At 46.6% G+C, this 20,251-nt stretch overlaps 1 protein-coding gene across 1 annotated transcript in view; it reads right to left on the reverse strand.

Moving 5' to 3' along the window:
• The window catches only part of Fanca (FA complementation group A), a 46,952-nt gene that overhangs the window by 14,782 nt on the left and 11,919 nt on the right, over positions 1–20,251 (reverse strand). The window contains exons 8-20 of the mRNA XM_036188489.1: positions 19,133–19,212; positions 18,513–18,546; positions 17,552–17,615; positions 16,944–17,056; positions 16,458–16,534; positions 15,945–16,086; positions 15,508–15,641; positions 9,722–9,832; positions 7,467–7,562; positions 7,319–7,378; positions 5,442–5,530; positions 3,700–3,760; positions 3,569–3,618 (exon numbers count right to left, since the gene is read on the reverse strand). Coding sequence (XP_036044382.1) covers positions 3,569–3,618; positions 3,700–3,760; positions 5,442–5,530; positions 7,319–7,378; positions 7,467–7,562; positions 9,722–9,832; positions 15,508–15,641; positions 15,945–16,086; positions 16,458–16,534; positions 16,944–17,056; positions 17,552–17,615; positions 18,513–18,546; positions 19,133–19,212 — 1,111 coding nt within the window. The remainder of the gene's footprint in view (positions 1–3,568; positions 3,619–3,699; positions 3,761–5,441; positions 5,531–7,318; positions 7,379–7,466; positions 7,563–9,721; positions 9,833–15,507; positions 15,642–15,944; positions 16,087–16,457; positions 16,535–16,943; positions 17,057–17,551; positions 17,616–18,512; positions 18,547–19,132; positions 19,213–20,251) is intronic.

The following is a 20,251-nucleotide window of genomic DNA, read 5'->3' on the forward strand; positions in this document are numbered from 1 at the left end:
GGGAGAGAGTCGCCCGGTGTGTGCGGGGGGCCCGGGTTCGATTCCCAGCACCACAAGAATTTAAAACAACTAGATGAAATAAATTTTCTTGTATAATATTAGAGGGACCAGCCTTAATATTATACATCCCAGGGGCCCAAGATGGAGAACTACGAATGGCCAGAACTATTTTCGGGAAATAGAATCTCAGCACACCAAGTTCCATAGTCCACTTGCTTTAATTCCTCTGGGATACTATCCTATTTACACAGCTTCAGTTCTGTTCTCGTGCCTAGCTCCCTTCTTGCCTGATTTCTCCCTAAATTCTATCTTAATTCTCTCGTCTTAATTCTGCCTATCTAGGTCCTTTTCATGTTGTTCTTACCCTGCTAGTACTTCCCCATCTGACTCTTCCTCACCTTCCATCTCATCCATTTGTCCTCTCTAGTCAAAATCCTCCTTCTCCCTCCCAGTTCTCTAAGTTCTCCCCAAGTCTCTCTGGAGTCCAGTTATAAACCCAACCAATAGCAATGCCCCGGTCGAGCAAGGTCACCAGGCTTGAATTCTAGGGGGTCATAAAGGTAGATAAGAATTTTCCTCAGGCAGTGACCACCAGGCTTTCTTTTACAACCCAAAACGGGAGTGGTAAAGATGAGGTCAACTGAGTGCTAATGACCGGTTAGTATGTGAAAAAGGGGATCTATGTGCTCAGTCTACATTCCAAAAGTGGTCAGGTAAGAAGTTAGGGGTCTATAAAGTTAGTAAGAAAGGAGGGTCCAAGTAAACTGTGTAAAGCTATTACTTAAGGTCCACCTGACCTACGTGGTGTCTCCTTGTGGAATTTACCTTAAATCAGGAGTCTAGCATGTGGTGGTCTGGACTGTTACTTCTGTTAGTCCTTGAAAGTGGCTAAGGGAGATATCTGATTCCAGTGCTGAAAGGGGAGAAATGGATGGACTTGGGGGAAGGAAGCCTTTCCTGAGGCTGTTCTCCAAATACCTGGAATGTGTATGTCCAGAGAGTGATCAGTACACACTGTTAGCCCTTCTTAGGGAAAAGTCAATTGGGAAAACTATGAAGGCACACATGATTTTCATAACAGAAGACAGCTGATATATAACAAGCCAAATAACACCAAAAGCTCCTTGGAATTTGGCTTCCTCTGGAGGAATTCCCTGATCCCTCCAGGTAGTGACTTTGCCATAACCAGCTGAGTTCTTACATATTTTCCTGAGGCCCATAGCAAAAATTTTCTAGTTGTTTTGTTTTGATGAGAAAATGTCTCACTGTATAGCCTGGGCTGACCTGGAACCTGTTATTCAGACCAAGATGTCCTTAAACTCAGAAGAGAATGGTCAGCCTCTACTTCCTGCCTCTACTATCAAGGACTGGATGCATCTTCAAGCCCAGCTTGAAGTAAAAGTTACATGGAAACCTAAAAAATGAAAAGATGGAAGGAAGGGAGGAAGGAAGGAAGGGAGGGAAAAAGGGAGGGAGGGAGGGGGAGGGGCAAGGGAGGGAGGAAAGGCATAAAGCAACTGACAGTCATTTACAAAACTGAGACCATAGCCAAAGTCCATGGCTACAAATGTCAGCAGACAAATGTTTTTATAACACATTCTGCCAAACCTTCAACAGAGCAGCATCTTTGATTCAACCAATAGTTCCAGCAAACAGAAAGAAGTTACCAAATTCATTTTACAAGATGCTAAAAGCTGCCAAGATACATATATGAGAACCACAGACATAGGCATAAAGCCCATTCTGTGTATAACGACATTAATACAGTTCAAGCCAGGCATGGTGGTACATGCCAGTTCATTGGAGGCAGATGTAGGGAGGTTAGCCTGGGCTACAGAGTAAGACCTGCATCAAAACAAATAAATAAAACCAGGTATAGTAGTGCATACCCGTAATCTCTGCAATTAGGAAGTGGAAGCATGAGAATTGGGAGTCCAGGGTCAACCTGAGCTCTCTAACAAGTTCAAGTGTCGGCTACATGAGACTGTTTCAAACAGCAACAGCTGGGTGGCTTGAGGGCTTCATTAAAACAGAACTTGATACATTTGCAAGTTAGCTTTCCACAGAGCTCATGCTAATCTTTTTCATATCTTTCCAATTTTAGTATATGGCCAACTGAAGTAAATAATCATGGATACTATGTACGTGTTTTAAATGATCTGGATACTATGTAAGTGTTCTAAAGTGATCTTTACTTTTCTATGTATTTGAAATTTTTCCCACTATTTAAACTTGTTATTTGACAAATTCACACATGTACATAATGTATCCTGACTGCTCTTAGCCCCCAGCTCTCCATCTCCCTATTATCCTGTCCACAAATCCCTTTCCCCTCTTGGGTCTCTTTGTATAGTTTTATGACCCGCTGAGTTTAACCAGTGACGTCATGGATTTGGAGCACTCCCTCAGAGGCTTGGGGGCTCAGCAGTGGGTGCACAGCTGGAGACAGTGTTTCTCCATTTTCCAGAAACTATCAAGAACTAAGAAATACACGCCATGCGTCCCCCCTCCCCCACTAATTGTTGACAGGGCCTGTTTTGTCTTATGTGGGCTGCTGCAGGTAACCACACTTGTAAGGCCATGACTGCAATGGTTAGACAGAGTATAAGCAATGACATTTCACAGCCCTTTTTCCTTATTGTCTGGCTTTTACATATTCCAAAGCTCAGGAAACATTGTAGAAGAAAGGGCAGCAAGCATATGAAATATTTGATACAAAAAATAAAGGCCAGGCTGGGTGGTGGTGGCACACGCCTTTAATCAGAGGCAGGTGGACCTCTGAGTTCAACGTCACCCTAGTCTACAGAGTGAGTTCCAGGATAGCCAGGGCTACAGAGAAACCCTGTCCTGAAAATGAATAAATGAATGAATGAATGAATGAATGAATGAATGACTGTAAAGGCCAGTGTGATGGCACATGCTTTAATCCTAGCACACAAAAGACAGAGACAGGAGTAGGTCTGAGTTCCAGAGTCACTTGGTGATACCCTATTTCAAATAAATTAATTAATTAAAAGATGATAATACATAAATAAAGAATCTCGCCAATAGTTTTTTATTTGGTTTGTTTGGGGTTTTTTTGGTTTTTTGAGACAGGGTTTCTTTGTGTAGACCTGGCTGTCCTGGAACTTGCTCTGTAGACCAGGCTAGCCTCAAACTCAGAGATCCACCTGCCTCTACCTGAGTGCTGTGATCAAAGGCATGCGCCACCACCACTCACCTGGAGCCAATATCTTATGAATAAAACATGTGTAGTAAATTTCTCTACAAAAGAACTTAAACTCACCCAGGCAGTGGTGGCGCACGCCTTTAATTCCAGCAATCAGGAGGGAGAGGCAGGCGGATCTCTGTGAGTTTGAGGCCAGCCTGGTCTCCAAAGCAAGTTCCTGGAAAGGCGCAAAGCTACACAGAGAAACCCTGTCTCGAAAAACCAAAAAAAAAAAAAAAAAAAAAGAGAGAGAGAGAGAACTCAAACTCTTTGCTCTATTAAAATCCATTGGGGGAAAAAAATGAAACAAGGAAAACCACTGGCCACTGAGCAGCCTCTGTGCAAGCTTCGGGGGCTTACCTCTTCAAGGTCTCTATAAAGGTCACCCGGGAGTCAGGAACCTCTGGCAGCTGTGAAGAGAGCAATCATGTGAGCAGCAGGCAGGGAACGTATCTCCCAGAGGTGTGGGTAGAAGATGAGTGTGCACTTACCACTCTCGGTGTGAGCAGGGCGGGGAGGAAGTGTGACAGGTAGTAGGGCCTCCTGAATATGCTGCAGCACAGAAAGGCAGACACACTATAATAAAATCACTCCCAGCCCAGAAGGGCGGTTCTCGTTCCAAGCCTTCCATTTTTGTTCCCTTTCACTTCCTTTGTAAGACAGAGTCTGATGCAGCCCTAGCTGGTCTCAAACTCACTATGTGGCAAAATCCTGAACTCCTGCTCTGCCTGCCTCTACCTCTTAGGCACTGAGACACAGGGGAGTGCACCAGGCCAGGCTAGGATCTAATAGCGATCATGTGGGTTTTGTTTTTTGTTTTGTTTGTTTGTTTGTTTTGGTTTTTCAAGACAGGGTTTCTCTGTGTAGCTTTGTGTCTTTCCTGGAACTCACTCTGTAGCCCAGGCTGGCCTCGAACTCACAGAGATCTGCCTGGCTCTGCCTCCTGAGTGCTGGGATTAAAGGCGTGTGCCACCACCGCCCGGCTGCTGTTTTTTTTTTTTGTTGTTGTTGTTGTTTTGTTTTTTTTTAAGGCAACATCTCACTGTGTATCCCTGACTGGCCTGAGACTTGTTATGTAGACCAGGCTGGCCTGAAACTCACATAGATCTGCTCACCTATGTCTCCAAAGTACTGGGATTAAGGTGTGAACTACACCTGGGCTTGATCATGTTTTCAAGTCTTATTTTTCCCCTTACTGTTTTAGGATGTCTTGCAAAGACACCCTGTGTTATCAACAAGCCTATGGTACATGATAGCTAGACCATGTTTACTCTCCTAAGGACTGGCCATGGAACCCACACTAATCTAAGGCTATGAGGGTGGCAATGAGGCCACCATGAGCTTTCTGCTTGGAAGTGATCTCAAAACCCCATGAGTCGGGCTCAGTTCAACAACACTGATAGCAATCACAATTCAAGATGTTCAGGAATCACAATGAATTCAATAAAGCTACTCAGGTTCTAGGCTGGCTCCATATTGGTCACCTCGGAAGCACTAACTAAAAATCTGATTTGGGGCTGGGGATTTAGCTCAGTAGTAGAGCGCTTGCCTAGCAAGCGCAAGACCCTGGGTTCAAGCCTCAGCTCAAAAAAAAATCTGTTGCTAATCTGTGGGTTAATAATCCTTCATTCCCACATGGCTTCAGAAAGGTACCATCTATTGCCTGTTTCAGAGAGCGAAGGTACTATATGCTGTCACAGAAGTGAACATAGTCTTGACATCGTGGAACGTGCCTTTAATCTTACCACCCTATGGCCACACCAAAGGCTACACAATGAAACTGTCTCAGCCGGCGGTGGTGGTGCACGCCTATAATCCCAGCACTCGGGAGGCAGAGGCAGGTGGATCTCTGTGAGTTCGAGGCCAGCCTGGTCTACAAAGTGAGTTCCAGGCAGGCTCCAAAGCTACAGAGAAACCCTGTCTTGGAAAAAACAAACAAACAAACAAACAAACAAACAAACAAAAAACAAAACAAACAATGAAACTGTCTCAGAGCAAAACAAAAAAGACAAAAAAGCAAACCACACAGACCCGCCCTCACTCTATGCCACCTCAAGACCTCACCTTTGGCACAGCATCCACACTGGCTCCTGGCTCCCACAATGGAGACCTCTATCCCCATGTGACCTTGGGGTCACAGTGGGACAGACCTCAGAGCTCCAGCACACCAGCAGCGCATGGCCATGTCTGGGTGTGCTGTAGCCAGCAGATGCTCTCAGCAGCCTCTTCCTACCTGGCTTCCATGACAGCCATGGGGATTTTCCCTGTTTGTTCAAACACCACAACGGCCTTCTCGACGTCCTGGATCGCCTGGCTCCGAGGCTAGCTCGGTACAGGGAGGGAGAGAGAAAGAAGGAAGACGTGAAAGCAAGTAAGCAAGCCTAGAAACCTGGCAGCCACCTGCTGTCCTTGTTGCCCTGAGTTTCTGGACAGGTGAGATGGGCCCTGCACAACCTGGGACAGTCACAAAGCCCCCAGGTCCTGCTTTCTGGACTCACAAGGGCCCTAGGTCAGCTCAGCTCCAAAAGCCAGTGCCTGACTGCTCTGCCTGCCGTGAGTGGCTTCTCCACCTCTCCTCTCTGCTGCTCTTCCAGGAGAAGATGCAAGGCATCCAGGTGGGTTGGAAGACTTAACTTTGAGATTTCAAAAAAATCATGAAATGCCAAAGCCAGGAGTGGTGGCAAATGTCTGTAATCCAAGAGCACAGGAGGCTGAAGAGTTTACAGACAGCCCGAGCTACACCAGCTTGTCACAAAGAAAATGGGGATGGGAGAAACAGAGAGAGGCAGATGTCTCAGGGGTAACGCCTGCCACGCAAGCCTGGGAAACCTGAATTAGAGCCCCTGGACCCTCATGAAGGGGAAAACACTCCACAGGTTGCCCTTTGACCTCCACACATACTCTGCATACCTCATCCCTCTGACACATTATAAAAAATAAAAATGGGCCGGGCAGCGGTGGCACACACCTTTAATCCCAGCACTCTCGGGAGGCAGAGGCAGGAGGATCTCTGTGAGTTCCAGTCCAGCCTGGTCTACAGAGTGAGATCCAGGACAGGCACCAAAGCTATACAGAGAAACCCTGTCTCGAAAAGAAAAATAAATAAAATAAAATAAATAAAAATGGGCTAGCAAGATGGTCCAGTAGGTAAAGGTGCTTGCCACCAAGCTGCTGACCTAAGTTCAATCTTTGGGACCTACAATGTGAAGAGAGAGAGCTAATTCCCTCAAGTTACCCTCTAACTTCTGCACATGTACCACACCATGTGCATGTGCACACACAAACAAGTATAGTAAAAATTAGATGAATTAAAATTAATGAAAAAACATGTAAACTAAAGAATCCTGAGGAGAATCCACTGTGGCACTGGCCCGTCTTTGAACATGGCCACTCTGCTCGGCGAGTGTTGTCGTGGAAAGACTCCAAGGGACAATACAGGGAAAGCACTTTCAGGAAAACAGGGGACCCAGCTTCCCTGGAGATGAACTAAGCGGAGGATTCCGAGGGCCAAATTACTCCAGTCTGGAGAGAATCGAACAAAGACTGGTTGACCAAGCGCAGTGCTCACCACTGTTGTGGAAATGTTAACTTTAACTGGGCAAAGACAGGTTAAATGTGCTTATGCCGCGGAATGCTGCTTTAGCTGTGCAAAGGTGGCTTACTTTGGTGTAATGATGTAAAGACATGTTGCATTTGTTTCACCTTGCCTGCCTAAGGCACCTGGCTGATCTAATGAAGAGCTGAACGGCCAATAGCTAGGCTGACAAAGAGCAGGGGGGGCTGGTGGGCAGAGAGAGGAAATAGGAGGAGAAATCTAGGCTCAAAAGGAATGACAGTGACGGGAAAGGAAGAGGAGGATGAGGGAGATGCCCGAGGCCAGCCAGGGAGCCTCCAGCCAGCAGAGAAGAGCAGGGAAGGAGGCACACAGCAGGGAAGAAAAGTAAGAAGCCCCGAGTCAAAAGGTAGATAAGGAGAAACAGGCTAATTTAAGTTAAAAGAGCCAGTCAGAAATGTGCCTAAGCTAGGCTGAGCATTCAAAACTACTAAGTCTCTGGGTCATGATTTGGAAGCTGGTTGGTGGCCTGAAAGAAAAAGCCTGATACACATTACCTCAGCGATGTCCCCAGAGGAGGACAAGTTCTCATAGAGTCCTACATTCTCCAGAGAAACCTTCAGAGGGAAAAAACAAACACGTGAATACAGACAGGGACAGGAAATGGTTACCGCCAGGCAGGGCTAGAGCAGTGGCCTGACTTGCCTTGAGGTCAGCAAGCCTTGTCTTGGCCAACGAGATGTAGTCTGTGAGGAGGGAGTGGTACTTGCTTGGGACCAGTGGAGGGTGGAAAATGTGGACCTAAAAGAGAATACAGTAGAGCAACAATGTCAGCCACAAAACACCACGGCGCTCTTCGCGGGGACATTAGCAGCCCACGGCAATGAGGACAGTGACTTTAAGAGATGGCCACTAGCAGGCACGAGACATGTAACTTTTGAACAAAAGTTGAGCGAGATGCTGCTGCACGCCTATGATCCCAGCACTCAGGAAGCAGTGGCAAAGATCAGGACAAGTTCAAGGCTAGCCTGGTCTTCCTAGCAGATTCCAGGCTAGCTAAAGGTATACAGTGATACTCTGTCTCAAACAAACCCACAAGAGAAGGCTGCTCTTCCTTCCAGGGAGAAAATTAAGAAGGATATACTGTGGCTGGTTCTTTGAGTTGGGGGGAACCAAGGGTAGGAGGCAGCAGCTTCACACCATGGGCTCTGGAGACTTTATTGTGCAGAGACACAAGACCCAGCACCTGCACAGCCTGTCAGGGTCCAGACTGAGTCCAGGTCTGTGACTAGAGGACCGGCTTCAGATTTGTGGCTGAATTTACAGAAAACTGACCACAGGTGCCAGGTTTAAGGAACAGTGAGTCCAGGGAGAGCCAGACTGCCGTGCTTGACAGCAAGATGCAAGTTGAAATGGCAGGAAGGAAGGGAATTTGTCAAAGAACAGGAAACATCGGCAGAATTGGCCTGCAGGTCTGCACAAATGACCTGAGTGGACCTCACATGTCTCTGAGTATGAGTTAGAGTCAGAGAATGGAAGGAAAGGCTCTCAGTGTCCAGCCCTCTCACTTCTCAGGGCTGGAGGCTGAGACACACAGAGAAGCTCAGGACAGGATACTCTTCAACTGCTGTGTGTGTCCCGGGGCGGCGGTGGTGATGGTGGTCACAGATCACTTATCTAGCCTGCACCTGCCAGTCTTCAAGTCTGACCACAAACAACAGTGCACAAGAAAGATGGGGCCAGGCGGACAGGTTCAGTTCTAGGTCCCCCATGGTGACTGGAGTCTGTTATTCCCTTTGCTCACATATTCCCCCTCAGTTTGGAATGTAAATCAAACTTTCTAATAAGTGGGGGGATGGAGCTAGCTGATAAAAAGAAAAGTCACACTGCCAAGCCTGCCTTCCTTCCTTTCTCCTTTGAGACAGTGTTTCACTGTTCCTCAAGGATTTGAACTCCTGGGAGCTTGAAGTCTCCCGCCCAGGCTCTTGAGTAGCTAAGACTGTATACCACTGCGCTCAGCTTCAGACTTTTTGGGAGTTTGAGACAGGGTCTTGCTGTGGGACCCTGACTGGCTTGGCCTAGAATTTACAATCCTCCTGCCTTAGCCTCCCAAATGCTGGGACGACAGGACTGTGCCACTATCCTGCCTTCAAGATTTGTTTGTCTTCTTGTTTTGAGACAGTGTCTCACAAAGTAGTCCTGGCTGTCCCAGAACCTCTGTTGAGCAAACCTCCCCCAAACTTGTAGTGACCCTACTTCTGCCTCCCAAATGCTGGGATTACAGTGTACCACACCACAACTTGTCACAAATATTCCGACAGTACACTTCATAAAGCCTTTTTAAAAAAACAAAACAAAATCTGGGAGAAATCATTATAAATTTGGGGATATCTCTATCTAGACTTTTTTTTTTTTAAGTAAACTTAGTATGTATAGGTGTTTTGTCTGCATGTATGTTAGCTCATCATGTGTATGTTTGGTGCCTGCAAACGCCAGAACACAGCGTTAGATCTCCTAGGAACTGGAGTTACAGCCAGTTGTGAGCAGCTATGTGGGTGCTAGGAATTGAACCCAGGTCTTCTGGAAGGACAGTGAGTGTTCTTAACTGCAAGCCATCTCTCCAGGACCCAGAAATCATAAAACCACATCATTTTACTAAAGCAAAAAATAGAGCCTCCTACACCCACTTCCTCCATTATATCTTTCCAGACCCCACCTGGACCAGCTCGTCCTGCTGAGAGCCTATGTGAAGGCACTTTATCACACACTGATAGAGTACACTCTCTTCTCCTGAGGAGGATGTGTGGGTGTTACTAGTACCTGTGCTGGTTCCCTGCACACCTGAACTGTCTGTCGAAGGGCAGAAACCAGTCCTGGCTCAGTGTGACCTGCAGGAGCTGGGTGACCCTTACAGGACACCATGAGCAGAAAGCCTCGGGATGCAGCTGTTGGCTCCTTACCTGCATGTACCGAGCGGGTTCCCAGGGCACCAGGTCAGACAGGAACTTGAAGAGGAAGACCAGTGTCTTCTTGCTGCAGCTGTGGTAGCCAAGGGAGCTCCCAAAGGACTCCTGCAGAGAGAGATCACATTAGGTACTGCTCAGCAGGTCCCCACTTTATGGGCCATGCTGTCTAGTGAGAGCTCAGTAGCCATGGCCTGCCCCCACCGAAAACTGTGGCTGAAAAAAAGAAAAAGTAATTTTGGTTCAGAGACTTAAATATGTGATAGATGGACCAGTTTATTAAAGGAGAAGCCTCGACTGCTGTGAAAATAGTATCTCTGGACAGAAGGTGGTGGCTCGAACCTGTAATTCCAGGACTCTGGAGGCTGAGACAGAGGAACGCTACTGAGATACACGGTGAGTTCCAGGCCAGACTGGACTGAGAATGAGACCCCGTCTCAAGACGGCAACCAACAAGAACTAAAGAGAGGCGGAGACATAGCTCAGCTGGTAGAGCGTTGGTCTAGCACGCATGGTGTCCCGAGTTCAATTCCCAGCAACCCTTTAAAAATCAGGTGAGGCAGTGCAAGCCTGTACTCCAGCACTCTGGAGGTGGAGGCAGATGGATCAAGGATGAAGTTTATCTTCAACAGTATAGTGAGTTTGAGGCCAGCATGGGTTACTTGAGACCCTGTCTCAAAAACAATAACCAAACAAGCAAAGTAAAACAAACAAAAATACTAAGAATGGGTCCCTGTGACTATCAGGAACACAGTCTGTCCACCTGTCTAAGGCTCTTAACATCAGTTGAGACTCTCTTGAACACATTTTTTTTGTCTCCAAACTCACCAAAATCCGAAATGACACTACACACTGGGCAGCCAAGGAAAAAGGCTCAAAGTGCTGCCTCCTGACCCCACCAGACACTGAAGTCACAGAACAAGGGTCGAGCCTGAGACAGCCCTGTTCCCTACAGATACGGCGAGAGAATAGAGCTAAGGCATGTGAGGGAACAAAGAGACTTTAAATCAATCATTATGCTGAGTTTGTCGTACATGAACTTGCAAAGAGAATGTCCACAGGTGAAAACTGCCAAACCCATCCCTAAACGGCACAAATTCCTGCTATGCTGGCCACGTGGGATGCATAATACATGTTTGGGACCAAACATTAAACTGGGGGGGGGGGGGGACTGAAGCCGTGCAATGGTTTTGTGGAAGAATGCATCTTGTCAAGATCAGACAGTTCTTTTGCATGTTAGATTGCAGATACTAAGCACCACTCAGCCAGGCGGTGGCGGCAGTGCACACCTTTAATCCTGGCACTTGGGAGGCAGAGGCAGGCAGACCTCTGAGTTCAAGGCCAGGCTGGTCTACGGTCTACAGAGTGAGTTCCAGGACAGCCCAGACTACACAGAGAAACCCTATCTCGAAAAACACCACCACCACCAAACAGCATTCAACAAGAAAGGGAATTGTTAATAATGCCATGCTAGTTTCTGAGGCCAAGAAAGGGAACTCAGAGGCATAAACTGTCTGCAAATGCAAGGAGAGCAGCTCAACACCCTGGATCCGGACTCAGACAAAGCCGAGTCTACTCAGGGGCTGCTCATAACCACCCAACTCTCACTGATATTTTCTAACTGCTAGAAGAGCTAAGTGGAGCCAAAGGGACACACATTCAGGCCTGGGGCCACCAAAGTCACTGACAACGTCCTAGCACAAAGGTAGTTCTTTTCTGGGGCTAAAGAGACAGATCAGTTGTCGAGGGCACTGGCTTCTCTTGCAGATGACCTGGGTTCAGTTCCCAGCACCCTCATGGTGGCTCATAATTACCTGGAAGTCCAGTTCTAGGGGATCCAATGACTTCTGGCCTCTGTGGGCTCCTGGGAGCATGTGTGCACATAAACCTCATGCAGATACAGACAGACAGACAGACATACACACACACACACACACACACACAAATATATAAATATCTTTAAAAGAAATCACAGTATTTCACAGTGCAGAGCTATACCTGCAAGCAAAACACCCATACACATAAAATAATAAAATTATTTTAAAAAAAAACTAAATAAAATTATGTTTAACTATAGACTATGACACGGTACAATAACCCTGTCAGCAACCATATGCACACACATTAATAGGGTTTTGTTGGTTTTTTGTTTTGTTGTGTGTGTACATGTGGGTGGCAAGATCCCACTCCTGCCTAACCTGGAATTCACTATGTGACCTAACCTGGAATTCACTGTGTGGCCTCAGACTATCTACCTCTGTCTTCTGGGTGCTGGGATTAAAGGTATATGCCATCACAGCCTGGCTTACATTAGTTCTTTCTTTTTAAGATTTATTTATTTACATATTTTAGGTATGTGGGTGCTTGGCCTGCCTGCATGTCTACACTCCAGATGGCATCAGATCCCACTACAGATTGGGAGCCACTCTGCAGGTGCTGGGACTTGAATTCAGGGCCTCTGGGGGAGCCCTCAGCATCCTTATTGGCGGAGCCATTTCTCCAGCCCCACATTAACGGTTTTAAAAAATGTATGGATACAGAGCCAAGCAACATAGTTGACTCTAATTTAGAAAACAACAGACTAGGACAGATGAGATGGTCCCATGGGTAAGGGCACTTATACACAGGCCTGACAGCCTGAGTTCAGGTCTCAGATCACACAATGTGGCAGGAAAGTGTTGGAACTGAGTCCAAGAATGAGAATTCTGAGTGCTTAGGAGAAAACTCCAAGAAAACAAGACGGGAGTCCTGTGATCTTAGTTCCTTCAAAAACATGGAATTGTTCCTGGAATGTGCTCGGATGCCCCTCCCAGGTGAGGCAGATAAGGGTGAGTTGACTTTAAATCATTCATTACAACTGGCTATTGTTATTTGCTTATATACCTCTATGGAAAAACATGTTTTTGCCCTGTCCATGTTTTGCAGCTTGTCCTTGTGATTATGAACAGCTTGAACTCACGAGAACTTTACTCGGAAGATTCTTCTTAACCCTCAGGGTATAAATTGTCTGATGCTCTGAATAAAGTTGGCTATTGCGTAAGACTTTGCTCCGCCTCATTTTTAGGCTCCACTCTCCCAGGTCTAATTGCCTCAAGAGTAGTAAACAGACTCCAGAGAGCCGTTCTCTGACCTCCATCTGCCTACCATTTATGTGCATATATATGTATATACAGACAGACACATACAACACACACACACACCACAAATTAAATATATTAAAACTAGAAGTCAGCCAGGCGGTGGTGGCATGTGCCTTTAATCCCAGCAGGGCCAGGCAGATCTCTGTGAGTTCAAGGCCAGCCTAGTCTACAAAGCGAGTTCCAGGAAAGGTGCAAAGCTACACAGAGAAACCTTGTCTCAAAAAAAAAAAAAAAAAAAAAAGGGGGTTAGGGATTTAGCTCTGTGGCAGAGCATTTGCCTAGCAAGCTCTAGGCCCTGGGTTCGATCCTTAGCTCAAAAAACAAACAAACAAACAAAAACCCAACTAGAATTCAAATACTAAACATACAAATATAGTCAACTAAAATGCAACCAACCAACAATACAGGTAAGTTGGATCCATTTTAAATGATATCTTTTTCTTAATGAACCAGTGAAATGGTTCAGTTTGATGATCTGAGTTCAACCCCTGGATCCTGTATGGCAGGAGAAAACTGAATCCTGTGGCCGCCACATGTATGCTATGATGTATATGTACCATCTGCCCAAAATAAATAAAAACTGAAGTGAAAATAAGTAAATTATTTTCTGTTTTCTTTTCTTTTGAAACAGGGTCTCACTATATATCCCTAGCTGGCCTGGAACTCACTATATAGACCATATTGGTCTTGAACTTAAGAGATCTACCTGCCTGAGTGCAGGGATTAAAAGTCGTGTGCCACCATGCTTGGCTTATAAATGATATCTTTAAAAGCTATTTTGTTCATAGGTGCCACCTTCTATTTTGAGACAGCCTCTCTTGTTGTTTACTACTGCATATGCTGGGCTAGCGTCTGGGGATCTCCTCACTGCCTCCCATCTCACTGTAGAGGTGCTGGACTCGAGATGCATGCTACTGTTCTGACTTTAGGTAGGTTCTGGGGATTTGAACTCAGGGTCCTCATGTTGGCATAGCAGGTGTTTTACCCACTGAGCAATCTCCCTAGCCCTAAATTATATCATTTTTAAAAATGTATTTATTTATTATGCATATAGTATTCTGTCTGCATGCATGCCTGCATGCCAGAAGAGGGCACCAGATCTCATTACAGATGGTTGTGAGCAACCATGTGGTTGCTGGGAACTGAACTCAGAACCTCTGGAAGAGCAGCTAGTGCTCTTAACCTCTGAGCAATCTCTCCAGGCCCCTCTCCTCATTTTACCTTTTAAAATCAGCTATATCAAGATATAATTTAGGGGGCTGGAGGGATGGCTCAGAGGTTAAGAGCACTGGCTGCTCCTCTAGAGGATCCAGGTTCGATTCTCAGCACGCACATGGCAGCTCACAACCAGCTATAACTCCAGTTCCAAATCCTTCTTCTTGCCTCATGGGTACCAAGCACACATAGGTGCATAGACACACACGCAACCAAACACTCAAACGCAAAGAAATGAAATGAAACTGAGATCAAAAGGTTAAAAGGAGGCTGAGGAGATGGCGCAGCAGTTAGGGGCACTTGCCCTCCTCCACACCAGGTGGTTTACAGCCATCTGGAACTCCAGCCCCAGGAATCTGATGCCCTCTGACCTCCTTCGACAAGCCTGATGACCAGTTTGATCCCCAGAAGCCATAGTGGAAAGAGAGAAGTGACGTAATAAAAGCTGTCTTCTCACATCCATGCACACACACCATGGCAAAGGTCACCCCACACACAAAATTTAAGACTGGTATGGTGGTACATGCCTTTAATCCCAGCACTCAGGAGGCAGAGATAGGCAGATTTCTGAGAGCTGGAGGTCAGTCTGATCTATATAGTGAGCTCCAGGCCAATCAAAGATAAATAGAGAGACCCTGTCTCAAAATAATAATAATTAATATTCTTATCTATTAATAAATAATAATTAAACAAATGGTTAATTTAGGGCTGGCAAGATGTCTCAGCAGCTAAGTGTTTGCTGTGTAAACTTGACAACCTGAGTTGGGACCCATGGTGGAAAGCATCTGCACACACATGTGCACTCACTCATACACACCACACACACACCACACATACACACTCACACACCACACACACACACACACACACACACACACACACACACACACACACACACACACCACCCTAGCCTAAACCTGAACTCCTACCAGCTGGCTAAGGATCTCCCTCCAGACTTTACCTTGGGAACACAGACTCAGCAGGCCTAGGATGACCCAAGATCTGTACTTCCCAAGTCCTCCTGAGGTAAGTCGGATGGCTCTGGGGCTCAGGAGCACTGTACAGACAAAACATGGGGATGCAGCCAAGACAAAAGAGGGAGGAACGGGGGTCATGTCAGGAGGCGGCACACGCCTAGAACTTTCAGGGAAAAAGAGGCAGCCATTGCTTCTACCTTCGCTGAACCGTTTCCCATCTTAGGAAATTTCAGAAAAGGACACAGAGGTGATCCCCCAAGGGCACAGAGCCTCTGGGCTGTGAGCAGAGCATAGCAGAAGGCTTTTAGAAGTATATGTAAGGATCTGTCTTGGCCAAGCTTGCCAAACCGACCCCCTTTACCACAAAGAACACAGCAGAGGGTGCCAACAGTTCCTCCCCACCGCCCTCTAGACTATCAGTTTGTCACAACCGACTTCCCCAGTAACTCACCTTGAACCAGTCTGCATAGGATGGGAACACAAAGGGGCCTTCCAGAGTAGCCTGGCGTACAATCAGGAATGCAGTGACCATGCTGTCTAGGTGGTAGCTCTCAAAGGCACGGGCCATCAAACAGGCCACCCAGTCTGGGAGATTATGACATGGTCAGAAGGCAGTGAGGGCAGCTCAGCTTACTCACAAAATCTAGCTTTGCTGGTGATTAAGTATCTGAGCTGGGAGGATGGCAACAGTTTGCTGGATACAAACTGACTAAGACTCACAGAAGTAACACTAACATAGACAGACAGACAGACAGGTTTCTATGAAGTTCTACGTGAGTGAAGGGCATCACTAATGTGCTCAGCCTCTATTTGGGATTCAACTGATATTAGCATGCAAATCACACATACATGTGCTCCAAGTCTCGTGGGGCTCCCATGAACACATACCTTTAACCAGTTGCTGTGCCTCAGGAAAGCAGACAACCAGTGTAGACAAACAGGACAACACATGCTGCCAGTTAACCTCCTGTGTCTCCAGGACTTCCTGCAAACGGCCAACTGACTCCTCTGGACCTAGTGTCACGAAAACCTGAAATAACAGCCCCAGCTCCTTTCAGCACCAAAGTAAACCACTGCCAGACAGGCACCGGCCCCTCTGCTCTCTCTAGCCCATCCACTCCAACCACCAGAGAAGTGCAGACTCAGTGAGGAGCCTCAGTGGCTGCCATATTTCTCTTCTCCGCAGTGGTCAGCACTGGCTGGAAGAATTCTCATTCTGAGAAGGAAGGGCTCTGCCCAAGGACGAGGTCAGCCTCTTGATTCTGAACCGCAATCCTGATGAGGACAGTTGTGTCCTGCTGGAGAGTCCTGAACCTCCTCACAGGGGCAGTGTCTACAGGAGTCAGTCTGACCCGGTCTATAACGTTAAATCCCAACGCATGGATGGGATCCCACACTCACCCTGCAATACAGAGTGGTGAGCAGATGGCAAGTCTTCGCAAAGCTCCACTCTTTCTGCATTTGAACAGCGTCAGACACTGCAGAGGAACATCAAAACTTCAAGTCAGAGTTTGTTAAGAAACAAAAACAAACCAACGAAACCTTCTGTTTCTTAAAAGCTTCAATGTGAAAAGACAATCTTGTCTTAATTTTTTCCCCCCAAGTATTGCTGACACTATCATTTCCTTTTGTTAACTGAGGTCATCTCTCAGGATCAGAGGAATTTTGGTTCCAGACGACAGGGATGTCAGACTCTGGGATAAAGTGTCATTATCTCAAGGGGTCTTAAAGTCTCTATTTAACGCACAGGATCAGAGCTCAGGCACCTGTAGAGGACAGAGCCTCAAATCTACCTACGGGTCACTGTATCTCTGTCAGAGTTCACCAAAAGGGCAGAGGAGAATCCCCAGACTGGTCAGGGGACTGCAGCCATGCATGGTGACCTACCTTTCAGCCCCGGCTTGTGAGTCAGAATCTGAGTCAGCGTGCGACTGAAGAAGCTCTTCAGAGAATCCACAGCCGTCATACCACAGCATATATGTCCAGAGTAGACACGAAACCTACAAACCGAGCATAAGGGGGAGCACGAGGAGAAAACTGGGAAGCACTTTCTCCACCAGGCCACAAAGCCACCGGTACCAAATGAATCCAGGGCGTTTCAACCAGAGAGAAGTGAACTCTCGGAGGGTGTCAGGAGGCCAGAAGCAGGCAAGAGTCTAGATAGAGATTAGGAAGGTTGGAGCTGCATAGCAAAGCTGAAGATAATAGACACATGGGAGCAAGGTCACGCTGGGCAAATGACAGAAAAGAGGGGCTGAAGGACCCCACACCCTAGAAATCTGCAGGCTGAGCAGGATCCTACAATAAGAAGGAATCTCTCGCCCCATCTCAGAGAAGGATGGACAGACCTCCCGTGCTTTAGCAAGACTCTTCCCCAAAGCCAAACAGCAGACAGTACCCAGCTAGCTACTGCTACCATCGAAGTGTTTAAGTGGCCATGCTTCCCAGCGAAGCAAGAACACATTTCACATGAACAGCAGGCCTCACAGACGTACCAGCCCCTCACGGTCTGGGAAGCCGACGTCACGTGTGGATCAGCATCCAGAGTATCAAGTGCAACTGATAACAGAACACATGATAGAGACCAAGGATCAACCCAACGGACAGCCTGTCCTGTGTCACCCCAAGGCTCTCAGACAACACACCCATTTGTCATGGGCCTCTGAAGGTCCAGAATCTCCTAGGATGACACCAGGTCTGCCAAGGCATCTAAGTGCCATCAGACACTAGGATCTGCAAGCTTTCAAGTGAAGGAGAACACACAGAATGTAAATGCTGTACTGGGCTGGTAACACGTCACAGCTTTAGAGTCTTTGTGGTGCTAGGGAGTGAACATACTAGGTCAGTGTCCTGCCACTGGGCTACATCCCAGCCATGGCTCAAGAAATCAAATGTGGGGGTTGGGAAGATGGCTCAGCAGTTAAGAGCACTGGCTGCTCTTCAGAGAACCCAGGTTCAAATCCCAGCACCCTCATAGCAGATCATAACTGTCCGTTAACTCTACTTCAGAGGAAGCAACACCCTGTTCTGACCTCTGTAAGTGCGGGGAACACATGCAGCATAGAGATGTGTGCAGGTAAAATACCCATATATATAAAAAGTAAAAATAATAATAATAATTTAAAAAGTTAGCAGGGCGTGGTGGTGCATGCTTTTAATCCCAGCACTCAGGAGGCAGATGCAGATTGATCTTTGTGAGTTCAATTCAGACCTGTCTCAAAATAAGTAAACAAATGAATCAGTAATTAAAAAATAAATTAAATGTGGAGTCCTGAGGAGGAGCTGAGAGCCAGAACAAAAGAAAGGGAGCGCACACCACACATATATGCCATAAACAGGGCCTCCAGAGGCAGAGAAGCAGGGGGGGCTGCTTCAATCGTAGAGGCTGGAACCTGCTAGAATAGCTAGGAAACAAATCAGTCGTTTATAGTCTGGGGCTCGGAGCAAGCCACTTACAAGTCAGCATTCTCTGCAGGACATGTGTAGCAACCTGCCAACAGAACAGAAATTCACTCAGTAATTTTCAAGCAGTCACATGCTGGCAAAATAAGAAACTGCCTGTTAAGGTATTTTTCCCTTGGAACCCCTCCCACTCTGGGGAGTTCTTTCTCATTCCTTAATAAATCCAGGTAAGTTCTGCTGAGTGTGCGTGTGTGTGTGTGTGTGTGTGTGTGTGTGTGTGTGTGTGTGTGTGTGTGTGTGTGTGAGAGAGAGAGAGAGAGAGAGAGATATGAAGGCAAGCAGGCAGATAGGCAGATTAACTTTACAGAGAGGTAAGCCCTTGATTTGGTCCCTGGTGCATCATAAAATTGAGTGGTGATGAAGTTATAATCCTTCCAAACACATTGGGAAGTGGAATCAGGAAGATCAGAAGTTCAAGATTAAGGTGGGTGTGGTGGTGCAGTCTTTGAGCCCAGCACTCGGGAGGCAGAGACAGAAGGACCACTGAGTTTGAGGCCAGCCTTGACATAGTGAGTTCAAGGATAGCCAGGCTATGCAGAGAAACTCTGTCTTGAAAAAACAACTGCCCCTCCAAAAAGAAAGCCTAATTCTCCTTTATAATTTTTCCTTCCTACCCGAGGCATCTTTTCAGGCTCCACGGGTCTCGGATCCGAGCTTTCCTGAAATCCCCTTGAAACTAATAGCTGCACAAAACCTGAGAAAGAAAACAAACTCAAAGTAGTCTATAAGCATTATGGTCTCCAGACAGCAATGACTCACAGAAAACGCACCTCCGGGGAGTACGTGTGTGCAGATCGGGGAAACCGCTCTTGAGAGAAGAGCCCTGGGTGAGCGCCTAGGACTGCCACTGTCCACGTGACTGAGGCCCAAGCCTTTATCCAACTGCTCAGAGTCCAGTTTATGGTAAGGACTTCTTTTCTAAGATTTCATTTCTAGTTTATGTGTTTGATTGTTTTGCCTACACCGACACAGGTACACCAGGTGAGTTCAATGCCCACAGAGGCCAGAAGAAGAGTGTTGGGTGCCCTGGATTGGACTTACTTATGGTTGTGAACTGCCACATGGGGTCTGGGAATCAAACCCAGGTTCTCTGGAAGAACAGCTCTTAACCACTGAGCCCTCTCTCCAGCCCAGGACTGGGAGTCTCATGCCACTCTAGTTGTCTACCATTAAATCAAGGACTTGAAAAACCACATGGTTTTTTTTTTTGCTTTGAGATTGACGTCTTGAAGCTAAATTGTCTATATTACTTTCAATCTCAGTCTTTACCAATCCAGTTGAGGTAGCTGTGATTAAACTCTAAACCACTATCCCACAGAAGCATCACATTCCGAGGAATGAGAGAAACAAACTGATTCATAATTTTATATTTGGGGTGGGGCTGAGAGAGGGTCTTGCTGTGTAGTCTTGGCTGGCCTGAAGCTCCCTATATACACTAGGCTGGCTTTGAACTCATAAAGATCTGCCTGCCTCTGCTTCTGGAGTGCTGGGACTAAATGAATGAGGCACCATACCTGGCTGATCCATAATTTTAAAGATCAGAATGAGGAAGCCTAGAATTAAGGTTTTCTGTCTTAGATGTGATTAAACTTTACCTACCTAGGGCAGATTACAGGAAATACAAGCAGTTCATAACACCGGGAAAGTATTCTTGGCAAACACAGAAATATACGAACTTGCCAAACATGAGGGTTAAATGCCTATAATCCCAGCTTTTTTGTGTGAGGGAGGAT

This window comes from Onychomys torridus, chromosome 5, assembly GCF_903995425.1.
Source record: "Onychomys torridus chromosome 5, mOncTor1.1, whole genome shotgun sequence".
Lineage (NCBI taxonomy): Eukaryota > Metazoa > Chordata > Mammalia > Rodentia > Cricetidae > Onychomys > Onychomys torridus.